Source organism: Sphaerodactylus townsendi, linkage group LG16 (assembly GCF_021028975.2).
Source record: "Sphaerodactylus townsendi isolate TG3544 linkage group LG16, MPM_Stown_v2.3, whole genome shotgun sequence".
NCBI lineage: Eukaryota > Metazoa > Chordata > Lepidosauria > Squamata > Sphaerodactylidae > Sphaerodactylus > Sphaerodactylus townsendi.
Genome location: NC_059440.1, coordinates 18,845,835 through 18,867,618, shown reverse-complemented (window position 1 = coordinate 18,867,618; position 21,784 = coordinate 18,845,835). Strand labels below are relative to the sequence as shown.

The window sequence follows — 21,784 nt, the reverse complement described above, 5'->3', positions numbered from 1 at the left end:
CTCTTCCTTTTACTTTTCTTAAATTTGGGGGTGGCGGCAAATAAGCTTCCATTAGAACAGGTTCCCTGTCAGCGGCTAGATCCACCCACCACGTGCTTTGGGCCCCCACCAATCGGTCCAGGCAGCCAGCTTTTGTTCCTCCCAACAAAAACTTTTAATTATTGTATTAAATACAAGGATTTTTTTTTGTATAATATGTTGAATGTGTGTTTTCAATTTTTAAATAAATATTTCAACCCAGTTTGGTTGTCCTGGTGTTTGAAAAGGAACGGATGGAAGTTGTGGAGCCATTGCTTCTGTGTTAGCGCGCGTCGTTTATTTTATCCTGCCATTCTGCCCTGATGGGCCCCTGGGAGAAGCTTACATAATTCTCTTCTCCTGTTTTATCATGACAACTACCCGTGTGGGGTAGGTTGAACGGGCTCAACGTCACCAACAGGCTTTTATGGCAGAGGGGGGATTCAAACCTGGGTTTCCCAGATGATAGTCCAACATATGCCATGCTATAATTGTCTTCCTTGGAGACCAAGAGGAATTTTCCAACATGGTCACATCAGCAAGGTGTGCAGCAGTCAGTTTAGCACATGGCTGAAGCAATCCCCACCAGAGACCAGCAGATCAATCTTTTGGTTCCAGAAAGATAAATATCCATGCAGCTCCATTACGATGAGTGTCCCGTTAGAAGAAGAAGAAGAGTTTGGATTTATATCCCACTTTTCTCTCTTGCAAGGAGACTCAAGGTGGCTTACAAGCTCCTTTCCCTTCCTCTCCCCACAACAGACACCTTGTGAGGCAGGTGGGGCTGAGAGAGTTCCAAAGAATTGTGACTAGCCCAAGGTCACCCAGCAGGAATGTAGGAGTGCGGAAACACATCTAGTTCACCAGGTAAGCCTCTGCCACTCAGGTGGAGGAGTGGGGAATCAAACCCGGTTCTCCAGATTAGAATCCACCTGCTCTTAACCACTACTACATGATGCTGGCTCTCAGGAAGGTGATATATATAATGTCATTGAACATAAAGGGGGTTGCCCACTGGTAGTTTTTGCTCCAAACGTTGCGCCCCATCTATGGCAAGCCAATATTGGAATCTCTTTAAACTGCAGGAAGTAGTACCACATTCAACATATTTCATGCACAGGCTTTCCTAGAGGCATCTGGTTGAAAATTCTGGGAAACAAGATCTGCAAGAACACATCAAAGTGCTTCCATCATCCCATTCTTTGAATAAAAAAGTTTTAGGAAAATACTTTAGTTAGACGTACTTGCTGGCATACAGCCTTAGCAGAGGCATCTCCCGGTTAATTTGGGGGGCGGGGGGGGGGGGGAAGCTGGCACCTGCAGTTTTTGTGAGTGCTTAACATTTTTGATAAACTTCGTAAAATGCGCCACCTGGTCATTTTTAAATTGATGAAAATGTTCATATCGCGGTCTCAACTAAACACTACATTGCAGGCAAGGCTGCAAATCAATGCGACCAATTTCTACGTTGGCAGGAAGGAAGTCTCAAAAGGTTTGGCTGTTTAGTCATGAATGGAGCCTTTCATGGGAAGAAGCCTGAAATAATGGGCAGAAAAAACATGGAGATTGGCAACAGGACACTGACACAGTATATTCCCAGCAGCTTTGTGTGTGTGTGTTGATGTCCGGATGATGTTTTTTAAAAGCCAGTTCCTATTGGCAGCCTGGCCTGGTTCTGAGATTTCCTGGCCCATGACCTGCTGCTGCTGGGAACTATGATATATTCCTGAAAGTCCTGGTTCTGCTGTCCAGCTGCTCTAATATGCGGCCCAACCTACATGATCCCTGCTTTAGGAGCCACATAAAAGCAATCTGTTTTTTAATCACAAAAAGGAAGAAGAAAAGTTGGATTTATATCTCCCACCCCCCTTTCTCCTTACATGAGACTCAAGAGGGGCTTACAAGCTCCTTTCCCTTCCTCTCTCCACCGCTGACACTTTGTGAGGTAGGTAGGGCTGAGAGAGCTCTGAAGAACTGTGACTAGCCCAAGGTCACCCAGCTGGCATGTGTTGGAGCGCACAAGCTAATCTGGTTCACCAGATAAGCTTCCATTGCTCAAGTGTCAGAGTGCGGGGAATCAAACCTGGTTCTCCAGATTAGAGTGCACCTGCTCTTAACCACTACACCACACTGGAGGCCTTTAGCTTCCTCACCATGGCTGATGGGTGTGCACTGGCTCATAACTGGTTTCTTCTTCTCTGTGCCTCCTCCATCTTCCCACTTTTTCCTGCATAAACTAGTATACGCCTCTGTTGCAAATGTTTGTACAGGGCTGTAACAATAGCATTGCAATGCTGCAAGTGTTTACTCAGAAGTAAGTCTTGTTGAGCCTTTTGCCACATTTTTATTCCACTTTCCCCCAAGGATTTCAAAGGTGCATGTGAGTTCCCAGCTGGAAGACCTGAATCTGCCTTACACTGAGTCAGGCCATTGGTCAATCAAAGCCAGTATTGTCTACTCTGATTGGCAATAGCTCTCCAAGGTCTCAGCTGTAGGTCTTTGACATGGTCTCTTACATGATCCCTTTAATTGGAGACTGAACCTCTGCCTTTCTGCATGCAAAGCAGATACCTTACCCAAGAGATGTAGAAGGTTAGGTTTGGAGCAAGTGACTGGGCCCAGGTCATTTTCAGGATTGAAAGGAATAAGAACCCAGGTTTTGCTAGTTACAGGCTGACACGGGATGAAGGAATATCTGCAGGATGGCAGCCCTAATCTGCTGCAAGAAGACTAAAGAGATGGAGACCTGCATAGCAAATTTCTCGAGGCAACAGCTTTTGCAGGCTGGAGCTTATTCCAGGAAGAGCAGCTGGATACTGAGACATAGACACACTTGGGCAGAAAAAAACAGCCTCCAGCAGCGACTCGGAGGCCATGAAAAACAACAGGTAGCAGGGCACGCCTTGCCACAGTCTCCCAAAAGTGTTGGGGGGGGGGGGAATTGTGGAGGCAACAATGTCTTAGTCAGACTTTTTGCCTTTGGCCCCTGTAAGAGCTGCCAGCCTGAAGGTGGGGACTGGAGTTCTCCCAGAATTACAACTGATTTCCAGACATCAGAGCTCAGTTTCTCTGGAAAAAAAATGGTCATTTCGTATGGCAGCTTCTATGGTATACCATAGAGTCTGGAAGAAATCCTTTCCCAAGTACTACCCCCAAATCTGCAGGGACTCCCCAAGCCAACCTTAACCCTTGTCAGTCATTCCCAATCAGAGCCCAGGATGTGCCATTCACGCCCTGCACCCGGTTCACAGGGCTAAAAAGCTCTTTGACTCGATCTCTGTGCACTCCCCTACGCGGAAGGTTCCCTTTCCCCTCTTTCAACAATCTCCCCCTGTGGACCAAAGCAGGGAACGACTGAGGTGAGGCCGATGCGTGCGGGTCCCCCTCCCCGCATTCAGAGGGGCTTGCCCTCATAACAACCCTGTGAGGTGGGCTAAACCAGAGCCGAGGGAGAGCAGCCCCGCCCACCAGACTGGCTTTCCCCTCCCGCTCCCCTTCCTCTTGTTCCAGTCAGGCTCCCCAACACCGCCCACTTTCCTCGGCCCCGCCCCCTGCCGCATCGCAGCGAAGGGCCGCCCTCTTTCTCAGGCCCCGCCCCCCCGGCCTCTCGCGCTCCCGCCTTCCCCTCAGCGGCGAAGGGCCGCCCTCTTTCTCAGGCCCCGCCCCCTCGGCCCCGCGCGGTGCATGCCGGGAGAGGGAAAGGGGCCGCGCGCGCGGAGCGGCGGCGGGGGGGAGGGGCGGCGTTGTCGGCGGCGGCGGCGTCGCGTCAGGCCTGGATGTCTCGGGGCGGGTCGGGCCCCGGCTGGGGCTGGTGGCCTCCGTCGCGGCGGCGGCCGGGCAGGCGGCGGCGGCCCGCTGCGGAAGGGGATGGCGCCGACGGGGGCCGGACCTGGGCGCTGCCGGCATTGGCGGGCTTGGCGGTGGCGGCCTCGCTGTCGCTGCTCGTCCTCCTGCTGGGCCTCTCCGGGGCGGCGCTGGCCGTGGCGGCGGGGGGAGGAGCCTGGGCGGCGGCGGCGGCCAGCGTGGGGAAAAGCAGGAAGCCGCCGCTGCTGGCGCGGTCCGCCCCCGTCGCAGCCCCCTGGTGTAAAGCCGGCGCCTTGGCTAATGGAGGCCCCGCTGTGAGCTGCAGCCCGGCCGAACGGAGGCGGCTCTACGGGTAAGGCGGAAGGCGCTCTGCACATGCTCAGGCGACGGTTCTTGTAAAGGGCTCGGGAGCAAGGTGGGGGGGGGCTGATGTTCTGACCCACACGGAAAGAAGTCTCGGGGAGGGGGAGGCACAACCAAAAACGTATGGATAGTTAGATCCATCCATCTATCCAATGGTCGGTCATCAACAATAAAAAGTAGGATACAAAAAATATAGATACAACTCAAGTCACATCACCAAATCCTAAAACTTGACATTCTTACTTAATCATCGCAGCATTCACAAGCAGTGTTGATCTATTGCTCTCTTTAGCGAGGAATTACGCTTTTTATCGATCACAAAATTTTGCCACCAGAAATGAAGTCTTGGGATCTCTATCCTGCAGCAAGATTTTTTCAATTTTAAGCTGTTCAAATCTGTCCCTTCTTTACCTGCCAAATGTGATACTAGCGAGTAGATTAATGTGTTTCTTTCATCTTGATAACATTTCACAATACAATAATGTGGCATCAAGTTTGTACCTCCCCTGACTTACAATAACAGGTTTTCAGATCATACAAGATTATCTGAAATCTTCCTGTTGGGACAGTTTAGGGGAATAAATCAAAGCATGCCCTAGAGAAGGCCCGAAAAGCATATATGCAACTTTAATGAGGCTGTGCAAAAATTGGCATACCTTACAACAGTCAGATATTATTCATCAAAACAATGTTTATTCATATAGTAAAATTACCCCAGAAAATAGCAGGAAGAAATAGAATTTATTGCATTTAAAGAGACAACCCAAAGCGTATACACTATGTCAATAAGGTTGTGTACAGATTGGCAACCAAAAGCATATATGCTATGTTAATAAGGTTGTGGTATACGTTTCAATAGTCAGTTGTCATTCTTCAAAACAATGTTTATTTGCGTAGCAAAATTACCACAGAAAATGCATAGAAATAGAATGTATTTAATTTAAAGAGACCCAGTTTATGTTCAGACTTATGTTTGCTCTGACAGTGATGTAAGAATGTGTTATTTACTGTGGTAATTTTGCTCTATGAATAAACATTGTTTTGATTAACAATAATAGTTGCCTGTCGAAATGTGTGCCAGTCTGTACACAACCTTTATTAATATACCACATGAGAGAAAAGCACAGCCTGTGGAGAAGTAAATGCTTCATATATGCTCAGATGCCTTCCCTTCCTTATTGCCATGTACAGTGTGTATTGCTTGCTAGTACAAGCATCTATAGATGGGGCTAGTAGGGAGCCCATGTGGTGATTAGCATGTGGAACCTGTTCAGATCCGTGCTTGCCAGGAAATTAACTCTGTTTTGATTTCTCAGCCTAGCCTGCATCACAGGATGGTTGTGGGGGTGAAATGGAGGTGGTCTTGGTTACTTCCATTATTGTTGTTCTTCCATTCCGTCCCCATCCTCAATGACCATTAATTCCAAGGATGCTGTGATGCCACAAATCCCCATCTATCACCTTCACTGCACTGCACTTTCTTGTACCACTGTGGAGACCTGGAATCCTGAGGCGAGGAATTGCATTCTCATTGACCCCATTTCAACCCTTGCTCGGGTGTGATAGCAAAAGGGTTTTCTTCCTGTTAGGGTTATTCCAGAGTAGGCAAGTCCAGGTAATAAAAAGAGTTCTGTTTTCCTTGGTCCTAACCATTACAGGAAATTGCTTTCTGAAAAACATCTCTGATTCATTGAGGAGCTCTCAAGTGAGAGGAAATGAATATGTTCAGTTGCAACTGTACTGTAAGCCAAGTGGGGAACGACCTTTGCTGGTGCAGTTTATCCACCCAATAAGTTTAAAATGTAATCATATGAGCTTTTAGTGATGGAACTAATACCGTTTGTGAGCATCACAGTAATTCTGAGATGTTGGTTGAGTTGAGAGTTTGTGGATTGGATCCTGTTGGAAAGGTCTGTACTGCAGCCCTCCAACTTCTCTGTCACGCGCTGAAGTTCTTCCATCCCCTACGAGCAGCATTTCAAGAGGCATGTCTCGGGAGTAGCAGCAGCAGAAGGCCATTGCCTTCACATCCTGCATGTGAGCTCCCAAACACATCTGGTGGGCCAGTGCAAGTAACAGAGTGCTGGACTGGATGGACTCTGGTCTGATCCAGCAGACTCTTTCTAATGTTCTTATGTCCGGCTGCTTTGGGAGGCTGTGGCAAGGAAGCATGTAATTTACATGGGATTCAGCACAGTCACTTATCTAGAACCATCCATCGATTGTGGTGGTTGTCCAAGGGTCTTTGTGTGCAAACCCAACTCTAGCCACTAAACTACCCTTTCATTTTGTGTCATGACCACAGTACGCTTAATGTTCTGCCAGGACTCTGATAATGTTGATGAAGGTCTGCCATAGAAACCTTATCAAGGTGGTCCTAAGGTGAGAACAGTAAGCAATACAGCATATTGTGACTTCCCCATGTCAGGTTGCCTGGTCTCTGGCCTACTGAGTTTTACATGAAATGTAATTTTTTTAATCAATCTGCTTTCCCTTAGTTGTGAGGATATCTGTGGCACCACTTTGTTGATTGTTTACCTTGTTCGACAATATCCTCGTATTGCCAATATTGTAATTGCATTTCCTGTTTGTAGTTGATTTGTTGCTTGGGTTGAGTGAACCACACAGGATGTTATAATACATAAATAGTTTTGTTTTGAAGTTCTGTATTTTATTCATATGTTGTGAATCTTATTTTTCTTTTCATCTGTAGCCTTGGTTGAGAAGTTGTGTGAAATCCTTGCAGGAGGCAGACACCTTCTGTTTCCCTGAGGAATGTTTGTAATGGCTTGTGATCTCTTAGAACCTATAAAGACCATAGAAATCTATTGTCGAAGGCTTTCACGGCCGGATTCAGCTGGTTGTTGTGGGTTTTCCGGGCTGTGTGACCGTGGTCTGGTAGATCTTGTTCCTAATGTTTCACCATCACAGAGGGGAGTATCACAGGGTGTAACAGACTTCCCTGTGTGATACACCTCTGAAGATGCCAGCCACAGATGCAGGTGAAACATTAGGAACAAGATCTACCAGACCACGGCCACACAGCCCAGAAAACCCACCACAACCAACCGCAGAAGTCCTTCGTCTTTTCTATATCTTGTTCTATATCTTGTTGTATTTGACATTTTTTATCCTCTCCAAGGAGCTCAATGCAACATAAATGGTTTCCCCTCCTATATTTTATCCTCACAACTCTCTCTTGAGTCGGTCAGGCTGAGTTACCTGTTGAGTTTCATGGCCAAGCAAAGGTTTGAACCTGCGTCTCCTCAATCCCAGTCCAGTGTTCTGAACCCTGTATTGTGTTGGTTATGTGTTGTATTCATACATTCTTCTGGAAAGTGGAGGAAATAATGGCAGAAGAAGCCCCCTAACAGTTAGGATGGCAAACTGACTGCTCTGTCTGAGATGCCAACCATAGCCTTTTGGTCTCCCCGTTTAGCTGGGAACCTTTGCTGATGGGCGGTCTCATCTCTTTCCCTCCCTGCTAATTGTGTGCTGTGTGTGTTTTGTCTCTCCAGGGATCCCCTAACTCCACCCACTCACTTTGCGCTGCGCCGGCGCTACCCAATCAAGAAGGCCCAGTATGCCTCCTTTGGGACTCTGCCTTCCATTTGCTGGGACAGTTATCGGCGGAAAACCACGCTGTCTACGCACAACTCCTGCATGATCCAGAGCCCGGTGACGGTGAAGATTGCTCGACCGGACAGCAGCATTGGCCGGTCCCCGCTGTGAGTGTTTTTCTAGATCCCCTTCGTACAAAGTGCCTGCAGGCTGCATATGGGACAGCTAACCAAGCAGGGCTTCATTGCAAATGAGGCATTTTCTCTTTGTGCTGATTCTGCCTGCTAGATTGGTGGTTGGTTGCACTGCAGCTGCCAAGCGGTTTCTTCTAGATAGCAACAAAAAGGACACTGTCTTTCACTTGTAGAATCCTTCTCCAGGGCATCCCTCATCAGATTGAGACCTGTCAGTATGACTGCAGTCTCCACAATTCATGGCTCTAGAGCGGGGTGCTCTCAGTTACTTGCAGAGCGCTACATTTGCTGTTACCGTCAAGCTGAAGAGTCACATGGCTACCATATGACATGTATGCCACCCCTCATAGCCAGCCTCATAGCCAGGTGCAGTGGTCAAGAGCAGGTGGATTCTAATCTGGAGAACTGGGTTTGATTCCCCACTCCTCCACCTGAGTGGCAGAGGCTTACCTGGTGAACTAGATGTGTTTCTGCACTCTTACATTCCAGCTGGGTGACCTTGGGCTAGTCACAGTTCTTCGGAGCTCTCTCAGCCCCACCTGCCTCACAAGGTGTCTGTTGTGGGGAGTGGAAGGGAAAGGAGCTTGTAAGCCATCTTGAGCCTCCTTACAGAAGGGAAAGGTGGGGTATAAATCCAAACTCCTCTTCTTCACACACATACTATAACTATTTATATTAACTATATAATTGCAACCTTATTAAGTTCCAGAATACTCTGATTATCTAGGGTTTTCTTCTCCCACAAATGCTGAACCTTAGCCAGCTCTTGTGTGTCTGGAGGGAGGGGAAGGGCTTTTCTGCCTGCCATCTTGCTCTCTCTTCAACATGCGGTGAAGCATCTCAGATGAGAAAGTGAGAGTGCTGAGGTTCCTGAAGGAGCTCAGAATAAACATGAGAAAGGGGGAGTAAACCACCTCCATCCCACACTGGACAGCGTGCTGTTTTCCTGGGTGGCCGCCATAGTTGTTATATTTGCTCTTCTCTGTGGTTAGCCACCCTAGAGCTGGAATGATAATTCAGAGGCTAAGAGAAGGGTGGGGAATTGTTGGAGAGGATGAGCTCTTTTCTTTCACCTTGAAAGGAGATCGTCAGCTCAGGGATTCCTGCAGTCAGCCATTCCTCAGTGGTTGTTTCAAGGTGGGAACAACCTGCTAACCACAAGCCCTGTAGGTCTTGCTTATTTACCTGAAACACTGGGTTGGAGTCAGACTGGGGAACAGTGCCTGGAAGAGTCACAGGTGGCTCCCGGGCCACTGAGTGAGTATCACTGCTCTAGAATACTTTTTAATCTGCATCAGTGTGTTGCTGTGACAGCGCTTTGTGAGGTCAGAAGCCAGCCTCAGTGTCGACTGGGACAGGCTACTGATTTGGTTGAAGTGGGTGGGAATGGGGGATGGGAGTGATTTGGGTCTCAGGGTGCCGCGTCATGGTAGGGGAGAGCTTTCACACTCTGTCCCGGCCCCATCTCCATCTTTCAGGTTGGAACAGCTGGCTTCTCCTTTGGCTTTCTCTCCAACGCCCAACAGCACCTTAGACCCCTGTGCAAAGGAGACTGTGCTGAGTGCTCTTAAGGAGAGTAGGAAGAGGAACGTGGAAGATGACGACCAAAGTTTTCCAAGTGGCCAAGAAAACAAGAGACGGTAAGTGGGAGACTTGCATCCTGGGGTTGGGTGACAACAGAGAAGGTTTTGTTCAAGGATTAAGCTCATCAGAATTGATTCTCTTCATTGGTGAGAGAACACACAGGAAATTGGCAACTACCTCTAAAGTTTCTATCCAGTTCTTGGTTATGCTTCCTTGTCTTTTCCGCTGAAAGATTAAAGTTCGGTCAGTGGTGGTGTGGTGGGGAAAGGAGATAGTATGCTTCCGCATTTAGAAAATAGTGCCAAATGACTATGAGAATTATCATTCATTTTTTTAAGCACTGGCTTCGTCAAAACCGTTATTCCGTGTGTATTTAAACGTGGCTTGGAGGTCAGGTGGAATAGGAACCAGCTGCGGGGAAGAACCTTCAGGCCGCCTTGCTGATGATGCAGCGGTGGCAGCGAGGTTTGATTGGTGGAGGGAGTAGGAGGATGAGAAAGAGTGCACAATGGCCGCAGACCCGCCCGCGGCGAACCCCACGCCTAACCTTTCCAAAGGGACAGCAGAAGGCGAATGGAGCGGGGGAGCAGAACTAGGCAGGCACTTGGCCTTGTTCTAATATTTTTTTCATGCAGAAATTCATTTCTTCCTGCAGGCGCCATGACAGCAGTGGAAGCGGACAGTCTGCTTTTGAGCCCCTCGTTGCCAATGGAACCCTGGCGTCTCTGGTACCCAAGTGAGTCCCGAGACCTTGTTGTGTGACCTTCTTTCCTGGGGCTTCCACTTTGTTAGGAATTGGGTGGGGGGAATGGAGATGGTATAATGCAGTGGTAATCTTTGACCCCTTCCCTAGGCCCGGTTCTCTGAAGCGGAGCCTCATCTCCCAATGTTTGGACAACTGCTCCTCCAAGAGGTCACGCACATCCTCCCTCAGTTCCGTGAACAGCCTGTATGTGGGCGGAATCCCCAGTTCCATCCGCAACGCCATCGCCAGCTCCTACAGCTCCACCCGGGGCATCTCTCAGGTATGCTGTCCTTGATGTCTGGCACAGCCTATTGCTGTGAGTTGGCAGGCGCTGGAGTGCTTCCAGGCCCTTTCAAGCATCCTGGCAAATGGCTGAGCCCTAGAATTTTCGGGGGCCAAAGTGCAATCTTATTTAAACAGACTTACAAGATTTATGCAGGAGACTGTCACCCTCGAGGGACCTTCTCTCCCAATATATCCCTCGAAGAGCATTATGCTCAACTAATAACAACCTGCTGGAGCTCTCTTACCCAACCCCTGGTTGTCCAGCTTTCCTTGACCAGGGCCAGGGCCTTTTTGACTGTGGCCCCAGCCTGGAGAACGTTCTCTCTGATGTGACCAGAGCGCTGTGGGACCTGTCACAGGTCCGTGAGGCCTGTGAGACAGAGTTGTTCCACCAGGACAGCAACGGTAGTCCATCCCGCTGGCCTCTCCTCTTTTTATGCTATTTTATGTTCTTTTTATGTTCTTTATTGGTTTTATATTGATGTGGGGTTTTTTTTTAACATTAACCCTACCCCCAGGGTTAAAAGGGTAAGGGAATCATACTGTGGGAATTGTAGGTTCTAAATCTGATCTAATTGAACAGTTTTAATTGTAGGTATTGTTGTGCCCCACTTGTCAGGGAGAGCGGTTTATAAACCCGATAATTAAATTAAAGCCCGGGTGGGGCTGGTTCTTCTTGCTTCTCTGTCACATTCTTCCCTCCTGCAGTTGTGGAAGAGAAGCGGCCCAAGTACCTCTCCTCTCTCCAGTCCAGCCTCCTCCCGCTCGCAGACTCCCGAAAGGCCTAACAAAAAAGCAAGGCATCCCGACTCCAGCCTCACGTGAGTGTTGCGCCTTTGTCCCTTCCCGACACGAGGCATCCTTGCAAGGCTTCTGTTGACACAGGTGTTTTGGGGAGCTCAGTCTCCCGCATCGACTCTGGATTGTCACTGATCACTTTGGTTCCTGTGGGTGCATCCCCACTGTGTTTACCAGCAGGGTTGAGCCAGACTCTGTTTTAGGAGATGATGTAGCATAAGGGCCAAGAGCAATTGTAGCATAATTGTCGAGAGCTGTGATCTGGGAGGTTTCAGGTTCAAATCTCACCTCAGCCATATATATTTGCCAGATGGTTTTAGGTAAGCTGTGGTTCTGGAGTCCCCTTCCCCCATCTGGTTTGTTTTAATGGTATTGGCCTGGTTTTATTACCTGTGTTTTAATGGCTCTGCTTTTAATGGTTTTGTCTTCTCCGTCGTAAGCCGTCTCAAGCCGGTTGCTGAAGAGGTGGCTTTTTTTTCCTACATAAAACAATAAAATCTGGAGTATGCTAGTCAGTAATACTGGCCTGTCGTACAGGGCTGTTGCAAGGTGATAGATGCAGCTGATTAGATGTGAAGTGCTTCGAGGAATGGAAAAAACCCTTCAATATTTCTGTGCAGGGTGCTCTGATAGCATCATTGTTCTGTGTAATAGTGCAAGTGTGTGTGTGTGTGTGTTTTGAGAGAGGTCGTAATTATTTCATGGGAAGAAAAGGCTGGCTCTTCCGGCAGGGACATTTTGAGACGATTTGGGGGGCGAAGCCTGGCATTTGAAGCAGCAACAAAATTAAGTGAGTCCCGAAGAATTCTGTTAACTTTCTTCTCCATTTGCTGCAGAGAGGCAGAGTCGCACCAATCCAGCACATCAACCCCCGTGAAGGCCAGCACAGAGAGGCAGGCAGAGAAACGTGAGTATGAGTGTTCAGGGGCTGTACTAAAAGGATGCCCATTGTGCAGGAGCATAAGCAAGACTTTTCTGTGAGCGTGGGATTCAATCTGCTGTGATGGTCTTCTTTTGTTTTCTTTTGGTTCACAGGATTGGAGGTGGGGTGGGGTTGTCCACAAATGCATGGGAAAAACTACTTGCAGGCTTTTTGCAGACTTGTCTTTGTAGGCTGTGGTTACATCTCCTGGTGTGGTTTTGATGTTTTGGGGGATTCGTCGTCCCTCCCATAGTTTTTGGGATTCATTGTTTGCCCCTTGCCAGACCCTCATCTCCTTTGGGCTAAGCAGTGTCCCATGCGTAACCCAGGCTTGCTGACTCTTGACCTCCTTCTGCAGGTGCAGAAACACCTGTGCAGAACAGACACACCTCTCTAGGTTTGCAGTCCTCATCGGGCAGCAACGGCAAACGCAAGCGCAAGATCCAACTGCTCTCTGCTCAGCGTGGAGATAATTTCACCTTGGTATGTGTCTTCTGTCCTTCAGTGACTCTTATCCATGTCCTGTGCTATGGGGTGTCTTGAGAAGGAAGTTCAGGCTGCCTTGTGGAGTGGGCTGGTGGTGGGGTGTCACAGAGGAGTGACTTGTGCTGCATTCCAGTCCTACTCCTTGCTCTGTGTCTGCATGGACAAACAATTGTTGTTGAGTAACTCAGTTCTTCCTTTCATTGGTTCACATGATCTGAGGTTGAACCTTGACATGATACTCTGAGGCCATCTTTCTCCTCTTGGTATCAGTTCAGTGGTAGAATATACCTGCTTGAAACGAGTGCCTCATTTGCATTTTTCTCGGCAGCCTCCTCCACCTCAGGTGGGCTATGCTGTCACCTCTGAGGACTTGGATGCAGAAAAAAAGGCAACCTTGCAGTGGTTCAACAAGGCCTTGGAGGACAAATCCGGTAAGAAAGAATCTTTGCTCCAGGCTTTTTGTGTGTGAATTTCTGCAAGTTATAGAATTTGAGGGGGGGAGATAACCCAGAGCAGTAGTGGTTAAGACCAGGTGCACTCTAACCTGGAGAATTGGGTTTAATTCCCTGCTCTGCCACTTGAGCTGTGGAGGCTTATCTGGTGAACCAGATTAGCTTGTGCACTCCAACAAATGCCAGCTGGGTGACCTTGGGCTCGTCACAGTCCTTCAGAGCTCTCTCAGCCCCTCCCACCTCACAGGGTGTTTGTTGTACGGGGGGTGGGGTGTTGTAAGCCCTTTTGAGAAAGGGGGGATATAAATCGAAACTCTTCTTCTAAAGCACAGGTTTCAAACTTGCGGCCTTCCAGATATTCATGAACTACAATTCCCACCAGCCCTTGTCAGTATAGTCAATGCTCATGTTGGGAGGGACTGATGGGAATTGTAGTTCATTAACATCTGGAAGGCCGCGAGTTTGACACCCCCGTTCTAAAGGAATGGAAAACCGGTGGAGTACAAATGGAAAAGAGAGAAGGACGCTGGGTTTCCTGTTGCTTTGGCTTTGGAATGACTTATTCACATAATCTCCTTAGGGTATTCAGTTGGCTTGGAGGCTCTGGAGCTTTGCTGCTTTTTTAACATGTTTTCCCCCCCAACAGATTCTACCCCAAGTACATCTGCAGAAATTGCCTCCCCACCCAGTACCTTGTCCTCGCTAATCCCTGCCCCTGTGCCATTGACCAGCATGGGTGCAGGGACCAATCCGCTGTTGGAGAGCCTGAAGAAGATGCAAGAAGGACATGGCGGTGTGGTGCAGGCAGGTCAGTCACGTGGATGGCCACCAGAATCACCAAAGGCCAGCAGAGAGCTCACTTGTCCAGAGCACTGGCTCCATTATAAACCAACTCCTATTCCCTTTGGAATCCATACTGGCAGCCGTAAGGGGGAGGTCTTTTTCCCCATCATGTCACAGGCAACACTGGCTGTTTTCTGAAATACAGGTTCTTTCTGTATTTCTCTTTCAAGTGGCATTCGGAATGTTTTGCCTGGTGTGTTCACGGGGTGTTGCAACAATTAGCCTTGGGTTCATTTGTTAGAAGAGAAGTCAGAAATGTACTGATAGGCCAAGGGTCTCAAATCTTGTTGGGATTTTGAGATCAGAAAGTGGATTACAAAATGGCTGCTATTGGGTCATGAAGCCCATTGCCAAGTATTGGGTAATTGCAAGCCAAGCATCCCCCTACAATGGAGGCAGCTGTTTCTGAATGGGGTTTCCCTATAGACACAAAGGTGAAGCCCTCTGAGTGCTTATGAAGAAGAAGAGTTTGGATTTATACCCCACCTTTCTCTCCTATAAGACACAAGGTTGCTTACAAGCTCCTTTCCTCTCCCCACAACAGCCCCTTGTGAGGTAGGTGGGACTGAGAGAGTTCAGGGAGAACTGTGACTAGCCCATGTAGGAGTGCAGAAACACATCTGGTGAACCAGATGTGCCACTGCCACTCAGGTGGAGGAGTGGGGAATCAAACCTGATTCTCCAGATTAGAATCTACCTGCTTTTAACCACTACACCACATTGACCCCTCTTGCTCCAGTGAGGGGGGACGAAACCCAGGTTTGGCTGTTTGCTTTGAGGATGGTGATTTGAGGATGAAGCAACTGGGAGCAGTAGTGTCCATGGGCGCCGCTTTGGATGGGCCTTTTGGTCACTTGGTGCGGAGCCTTCATTAAGCAATTCTCAAACCTATTAAAGAAGTTAAGAAGAGTCTGCCGCAATAGACCAGTTTGCAGAGATTAAGGGATAAATTTACTTGTGCCATCCGGGAGTGCAGGACAGAATTTGGGAGAGTCTGCCAAACATCATAGGGGGCGAATTCTTAACGTACATTATCTCCCATCATGTTTGATTAAAGAGCCATTGAATATTTTGCTTCTCTCGTACATACAAATTAGAATGTTGCTGACAGATAAATTGTTGGGATGAGTCTTGTCCTCCTTTGAGCTGTGCTAGCGATCTGCGTTCTGGATTCCTAACCAAAAAGAAAAGGACGGGACATCGTTTTCCCATGTGGTGGGGACACTCTGTGCCTTCATGGATGTCCTGAGCGCTGACATTCCTCCCGCAGAGACTAGATTTATAAGCTTCTCCCATTTCTTTCAGATTCAGCTTCTGCCGCGCAGACTCCTGAAACAGCAGCCCCCGTTCCCCTGGATCTGGGCTCACCTGTATCTGTGACCTCACCGGAGGTCAAGCCCTCAGTTACGCTGAGTGTACCTCCATCCTTGGCTCCGCCTTCCTCCGCTGCTGCCCAGCCTGCCAGTAGTTTGATAACGACTTCCTGTGAATTGGGCCAAACCCCGTCAAGGCCCTCCTCGGCCCCAAAGCCAAGCATCCTCTTTGGAATCCTCACCAGCCCTCCTGCCAGCCAACCCACCACCACAGCAGCAGCAGCGTCTTCTGCTTCCAACACAACACCTGTATTCAAACCGATCTTTGGCAACGTGACGAAAATAGAGAGCGCCGGTTTCTCGTCAGGCAGCACCTCCGCAACCGTTACGTCGTCTCCAGGAACTGCGCCCTCCTCTGCACCTCCTCCGGTTTCCCTCAGCAGCAGCACGTTCAAGCCCATCTTTGGCAGCGTGCTGCCACTGGCCACTGCTGCCCCAACCACCACCACGGCATCTTTCTTTGGATTCAAGAGCACCCCTCAGCCGGCCCCCGGTCTCTCCACCACCTCAAGCGCGTTGTCTGGGTTTCCAGTTCTCTCCGAGTCTGTTGTGACCACAGCGATGTCTCCCTTGGCCCCAGTAAGCGTGACGACAGTCTCAACAAGCGCACCGGTGTTCAGCTTTGGCCTTGGCATGCCAGCTTCCACGTCTGCACCCAGCAGCACCACGACTGTTACCACCGCGTCATCCCAGCCCTTCATGTTTGGGGTCCCCTCCAGTGGCGCTGCAGCTTCCAGCGCAGCTGCAGCACCCCTTTTCCTGTTTGGGAAGCCGTCTACCACCGCTGGCCCCAGCAACCCTTTGGCCAGCTCTGCCTTCAGCCAGGCACCCGCCAGCACCGCCGAGTCTGTTCTTAGCAGCAGCACCACGGCTGCGGGGGGCTTCAATATCTTCAGCAGCGGGGGCAGCAGCGCCGCAACCACTCAGGCGCCTTCTGCCGCACCACCTTCAACGCAGCCTACACTGACGTTTGGGTCCGGCCCTTCTCCTTTCAGCGGGGCCTTTGCCACCCCTTCAAAACCACCCCCTCCATACCCGGGGGATGCCAACCAGCTGACTTTTGAGCCTGGTGTGCCCGACGGGCAGCAGCAGCAGCTCAGCACCAAGCCGCCGGCAGCAGCCAGCCCCGTGAGCTTCGGGACCCCTTTCAGCTTCTCCGGCTCGGTTGCTCAACCTGCCGCGCAGCCGGCGTTTGGCAGCGCCACGCAGACGACCTTTGGCGGGACTGGGCCTCTAGCATCCTTCGGCACCAAAAGTACTGCCCAGCCGGCATTTGGAGCCACGACCTCCATCTTCTCCTTTGGGACAGCCACCACATCAGCTACAGCGGGTTTTGGATCCAGCACCCAGACTACGAACAGCAGCACGGGGGGCTCAGTGTTTGGTAGCGCCACCGCATCTCCATTCACATTCGGGGCGACCAACGCGCCCACAGCAGCAGGTGGCACCTTTGGGATTGGCGCTCCAGTGGCTGCAGGCTCCAGCACCCCCATGGTCGGCTTCAGTTTCGGTGGACAGAGTGGGGGTGCCACGCCCTTTGCCTCTTCCATGGCACAAATCCCGCTGGGTGCCCAGAACCAGAATGCACCCTTTGCTTTCAACATCCCCGGCACTCCAGAGAACAAGCCAGCATTTGGAGGTGAGACTCCTTTTGAATGGTTTGACAGCCGGTTCTCTTTGATGTAGCAGGGGGTGGGGGCGCACGGGACCTGCTGCTGCTGTGTTCTGCCTTCATTGTGATTTTCCATTCATGGTCTGTAGAATCTCTTTTTCACTGGGGGCGAGCCACGTTTGATGAAGGTTCTGCATCCAGAAATCCCTGTGGTGAAATTTTTGAGAATGAGGGTGCAGCAACACACATGCTCCTTGTGTGAATTTCTCCTTTCAAAATTTGGGACTTCACTTTCCTGCACTACAGAGTATACTCAGTGCTTTGCTTTGGCACGGGGGGGCAGGAAGAGATTTGAGTTATAAGAGGCGAACCCTTTCTGGGATGCTGAGACAGCCATTTCCACGGACTGCCTTTTCCTGTGGGCCTTATTTTAGAATCATAGAGTTGGAAGAGACCCCAAGGGCCATCAAGTCCAACCCCCTGCAATGCAGGAACACACAATCAAAGCACTCCTGACATATGTTCATCCAGCCTCTGTTTAAAAACCTCCAAACAAGGGGACTCCACCACTCTCCAAGTCAGTGAATTCCACTGTCAAACAGCCTTGACAGTCAGAAAGTTCTTCCTAATGTTTAGGTGGAATCTCTTTTCCTGCACCTTGAATCGGTTACCCAGAATCCTAGTCTCTGAGGCAGCAGAAAACAAGCTTGCTCCCTCTCCGACATGACATCCCTTCAAATATTTAAACATAGCTATCATGTCCCCCCCTTAACCTTCGCTTCTCCAAATTAAACATCCCCAGGTCCCTAAGTCTCTCCTTGTAGGGATTCCAGACCTTTTGCCATTTTGGTTGCCCTGCAAAATTTTAGAGAGAGATGCCACAAAAGAAAAGGCGCCAGGTAGCGAAGGAACTGGTGTCGTTTCTCCCAGTTCTAGGAAGGGGAGGGCAAAGAACCTGTTGACATGATTCCATTTACTATGATAAAGAACATGTCTTAGAATCATGTACGCTTCCCATCCTCATAACTTCTCCAGTGCTCCTTCAACCCAGTGGTTCCCAACCTTTTTTCATTCAAGTACCGCTTGGTAGCCTATTTCCCGATTGTATCCCCGTATTAGAATTTAATTTTAAACTTAATTAAAACGATGACAAAAAAGCAGTTGGTAGAGTGAATGCAGAAGAACGACCTCACCGAATCCTGCGCAAAGGCAGCCTGCGCTTGAATGTTCACAAAGTGGAGGAGAGAGAGAGAGTGAAGAGGCGCATGCGCACTGCAGAGGCCTGGTCACCAAAATAACAAACCTGGGGAGCGCAGGTTTTTCTCCAAGATTTTGTTATTTAAGTAAAATTCCACCCCCATTTGTCATAACATTGAATTAATTTCACAACTTTTAACTTGTAATTTGTCTTGTTGGTGTTAAAATGCCTTTCCCCTCCATTGTATAACTTTCTGGCGTACCCAAAACATTCTGGCATGTACCCCAGGGTGGGAACCACTGTTCTAACCTAACTATTGTTTGGTGTTCTAGGGGCTCCTGCCCCTGCTTTTGGCCAGGGCTCTGCTGCACCAGGAGGAACAACTGGGGGCAGCAGCCTTTCTTTTGGGACCCCCATCGCCCCCACCTTTGGAGGATCAGGGCCGACATTTGGTAAGTTTCTGGGGGTTTGAGCCCTGTGAATTTTTCATCGCTTGTATTGGAGGGATTCTGTATTCCTTGGTCGATTTGTTTTCATTGTTTGTTTCCATGTCCCTCAAGCTTGAGAGGGGAGGGGTTAAAATGTATGTGGAATCTTTCTTGGATTTTGTTGTGTGTGTGGAGCAAGAGATCTGAAAGAACGGCACGGCTGCTGCACATGTACTGCTGTGCGTGTGGTGCTTCGGGGAAAGGCTGACTTTGCTTCTCTCATCTTCCAGGGCCAACAACACTCGGATTCTCCATCGGGGCAGGGTCCAAACAGGTGAGCCGGCAACGGTTGCAGGCCCGACGGCAGCATACTCGTAAGAAGTAGCCAGGAGCTTCTCGCTTGGACTTCAGCTTCTGGTTTCACTCACTGAGAGGTCCTGGCTGGGCGTACGAATCGAGAGAGGCATCTCCTGGCCCTCTTTCCTTGGTGGGGCCTGCTCAGCGCTCTCGTTCTGTGAAATCCACAGGAAATTACTTTGGATTGCCGCAGGGTTTTTTTGTTTTGTTTTTTACCCCCTCAAGTGGGACGGGGGAAACCACGCTCTTTTTACTTGAACAATCCGTGGCTGAGTCTGGATGACATTTTGTATTTATCTGCTATCTTCTCTCCCCCGTGTGGACGGTCTCCCTCGGGCGTCTGCCTCCCCCAAGCTCTTGCCTTCTCTAACCTCAGCTCTGACACTCAAGCTTGGCTGTCGCATGAGGGTGGTGTGCAAAAGGAGAGACACGTTTTGGTTGCAGCCAACTCTTCTATTCCTCTCCCTCCTCCATCTCCGGTATTTTAAAATTCCTGATATGGTCCTTGCACAAGCCAGTTCTTAGAAGCCCTTCCCTCGGATGCTGTCATGCATCTCCAGACTCAACTCATCTCCAAAGTGAACCCTCTCTAGCCTGTGGATCGTCTTCTCCCACAATCTAGGCAAGGAGAGGCAGCCACCCTGTCAAGGTTTTGTGGCTTCATAAGGGGGCTCTCAGTTGAAACACTAATCACACTTAGTGGTGGCTGCGGGACCGGTCCGAAGTCCCAGTGACGGATTTTCTGGAGCGAGGGAGCACAAGAGTGAAGCCGCCCCCCCCCCCAATCCTCTGTGCTGCTTGCATGAGCCAGCAACGAGGGGGCGGGGGGGTCTCGTGCTGCTCAGCTGAAGTTCCTTGTTCTCTTCTCTCCCCTTCCCAAATTCTCTGTGTTTGTTCACTGTATGTTTGTGCTCGAATTCTTTTTTCTTTTTTTAAAAAATAATTTGCTCTGTGAATCGAGTTTGGAGGAAGAACTTAATCGTATGTATGGCGGCATGTTGATAATGCCGGACTTGCTGTAAACATTTTTGGGGGTTGCCTGTCTCCAGCGGAGACGAGCCCCGCCTAATTGGGTGTGGACGGTAGCGTCACTGTGTGGCTACAAGAGTTGAATGAACTTGATCGTGAAGCATCGTGCTGTTTGGAAGGCTGGCGGTGGGAGGGGGCGGGGCCATCTCGCAGACCTCTCGGTGATTCCTGAGCCCTCTCAGATGTCGGGAGCCTTTCTCTCCCATTCACTGAGAGGGGCGCAGCTTCGGTTGCGGAAGGGCTTTTCCAAGCACCCCAGTGGAAGAGAAATCACCGCAAAAGAATTTATCTAACGCTTGGCCTAAGCCAAAATGCACACCTCTCTCCCTGTTGGATTTCCTCCTGCATTTGCAGGTGTGCTAAAGGAGAGACTCAAGCAGAATTTCTCCCTCCCAGGAAAGGGGATTGCTATAAGATCTCCCACCTCCTCCTCCCTGGCCTTGAAGTGCAAATCCAGCCGCCGGCTCTTTTTAATACATTGGAGACAACAGTGTGAATGTGTGCGTGCGCCTGCCTAACTCTAAATTAAAAAAAAATATTTAAACATTTTTTAACAAAATAAAACTTTATTTTTATATTTAAGCTAAATTGCCTTCGAATTCCTTCAAGCTTGGTTCATAGAGGCGTGAAAGTACAAAGCTGTTTGTTAGGAATTGGCCTGCGCAGTTGGGGAAAGGGGGCTGGGGGAGGGGGCAGGTGTGCCTGTTCGCTCGCTGCCTCCTCGCCCCGGCCAACGTTTCGTATGTTTCTGTGTTTAGAATGTGGACGTGGCTAAGTTGTGTGTTTTTTTTTTTAATGCTTCGAGAACTATTGCACGTTTAGATGGTATTGTGGGGGGTGTTCTGTCTGGGCCAACAAGCATCTCTTGAGTATGGGTGGGAGAGATCGGACAGGCTGCCAGATGCATCGTAAGGAATGCGCATGCCTTGCAAAGGAGCTGGCCCTGTTTGCGGTGCCAGCAGCTCAGACGCTGCGTTTAGGATACCAAAACCGGTGTCTCACTGTGGGAATAGTTGTGTCTTCACAGATCCCGTTATCGTGGCTGAGGTTTTGTTCTTAACTGGGGCTAGTCTATCTGCATACCAACCTTACCATCTTGTAGGGTATGTTAGTATGTGGGGGGTAACCACTGCATCTGTCACTGCGGAGTTAATTTGACTAGGTCTCTCCCCCAATCTGACAGAGGAGATTAAATTCTCGTCTCCTGCCCTGTGCAGCCACAGGGAGAGCGATTCGCAGTTAGTTGTCCACCTGGCTAGAGAAGCAGCGAGCTTTCTCCAGGCTGTGTCCTTTGGTTGCGGAAGAGCTTCTGCGGAGCACCCTGTTGCTGGGAGATGCTGTGTGAGTGGGGAGCAGTATGTGAATATGGGAAGAATGGGTCTGACCTTTTTAAAAGATGTTGCAATGAATACTTGGATCATTCCTGTTGAGGGTTTTAGTGTGAATGTGCAATTTTTTCCCCCTTGCTTACGTTGATTTAAAATAAAAACAAAACTGCTTGAACCTCAGTCTCTCACTTTTCTGTTTTAGTCATCAGTAACCAGCTTCCCTAGAAAAAGAGTTTGGATTTATATCCCACCTTTCTCTCCTGCAAGGAGACTCAAAGGGGCTTACAATCTCCTTTCCCTCCCCCCACCCCACAACAAGCACCCTGTGAGGTGGGTGGGACTGAGAGAGCTCTGAAGGACTGTGACTAGCTAAAGGTCACCCAGCTCAACACACCCAGACATGT

The 21,784-nt window shown here is 49.5% G+C and overlaps 1 protein-coding gene across 1 annotated transcript; it reads left to right on the top strand.

Annotated features, from left to right (window-relative positions):
* The first annotated feature begins 3,719 nt into the window (after nucleotides 1–3,719).
* Nucleotides 3,720–21,555, top strand: POM121 (POM121 transmembrane nucleoporin). Its single transcript, XM_048519068.1, has 13 exons — nucleotides 3,720–4,174; nucleotides 7,704–7,913; nucleotides 9,419–9,580; nucleotides 10,180–10,260; nucleotides 10,378–10,549; nucleotides 11,263–11,375; nucleotides 12,189–12,259; nucleotides 12,633–12,757; nucleotides 13,089–13,191; nucleotides 13,859–14,020; nucleotides 15,361–17,067; nucleotides 18,571–18,690; nucleotides 18,957–21,555. Exons 1-13 carry the CDS (start codon nucleotides 3,795–3,797, stop codon nucleotides 19,049–19,051), a joined length of 3,501 nt encoding a protein of 1,166 aa, XP_048375025.1. The 5' UTR covers nucleotides 3,720–3,794; the 3' UTR covers nucleotides 19,052–21,555.
* Nucleotides 21,556–21,784: the final 229 nt, after the last annotated feature.

What these genes read in the sequence shown, in the direction of transcription:
- POM121 (XM_048519068.1), top strand. Translation starts at nt 3,795, where the DNA reads ATGTCTCGGGGCGGGTCGGGCCCCGGCTGGGGCTGGTGGCCTCCGTCG. An exon ending in GGCCAAGAAAACAAGAGACG is followed by an intron (nt 9,581 to 10,179) that starts GTAAGTGGGAGA and finishes TTCTTCCTGCAG; the next exon opens with GCGCCATGACAGCAGTGGAA. An exon ending in GGCCTTGGAGGACAAATCCG is followed by an intron (nt 13,192 to 13,858) that starts GTAAGAAAGAAT and finishes CCCCCCCAACAG; the next exon opens with ATTCTACCCCAAGTACATCT.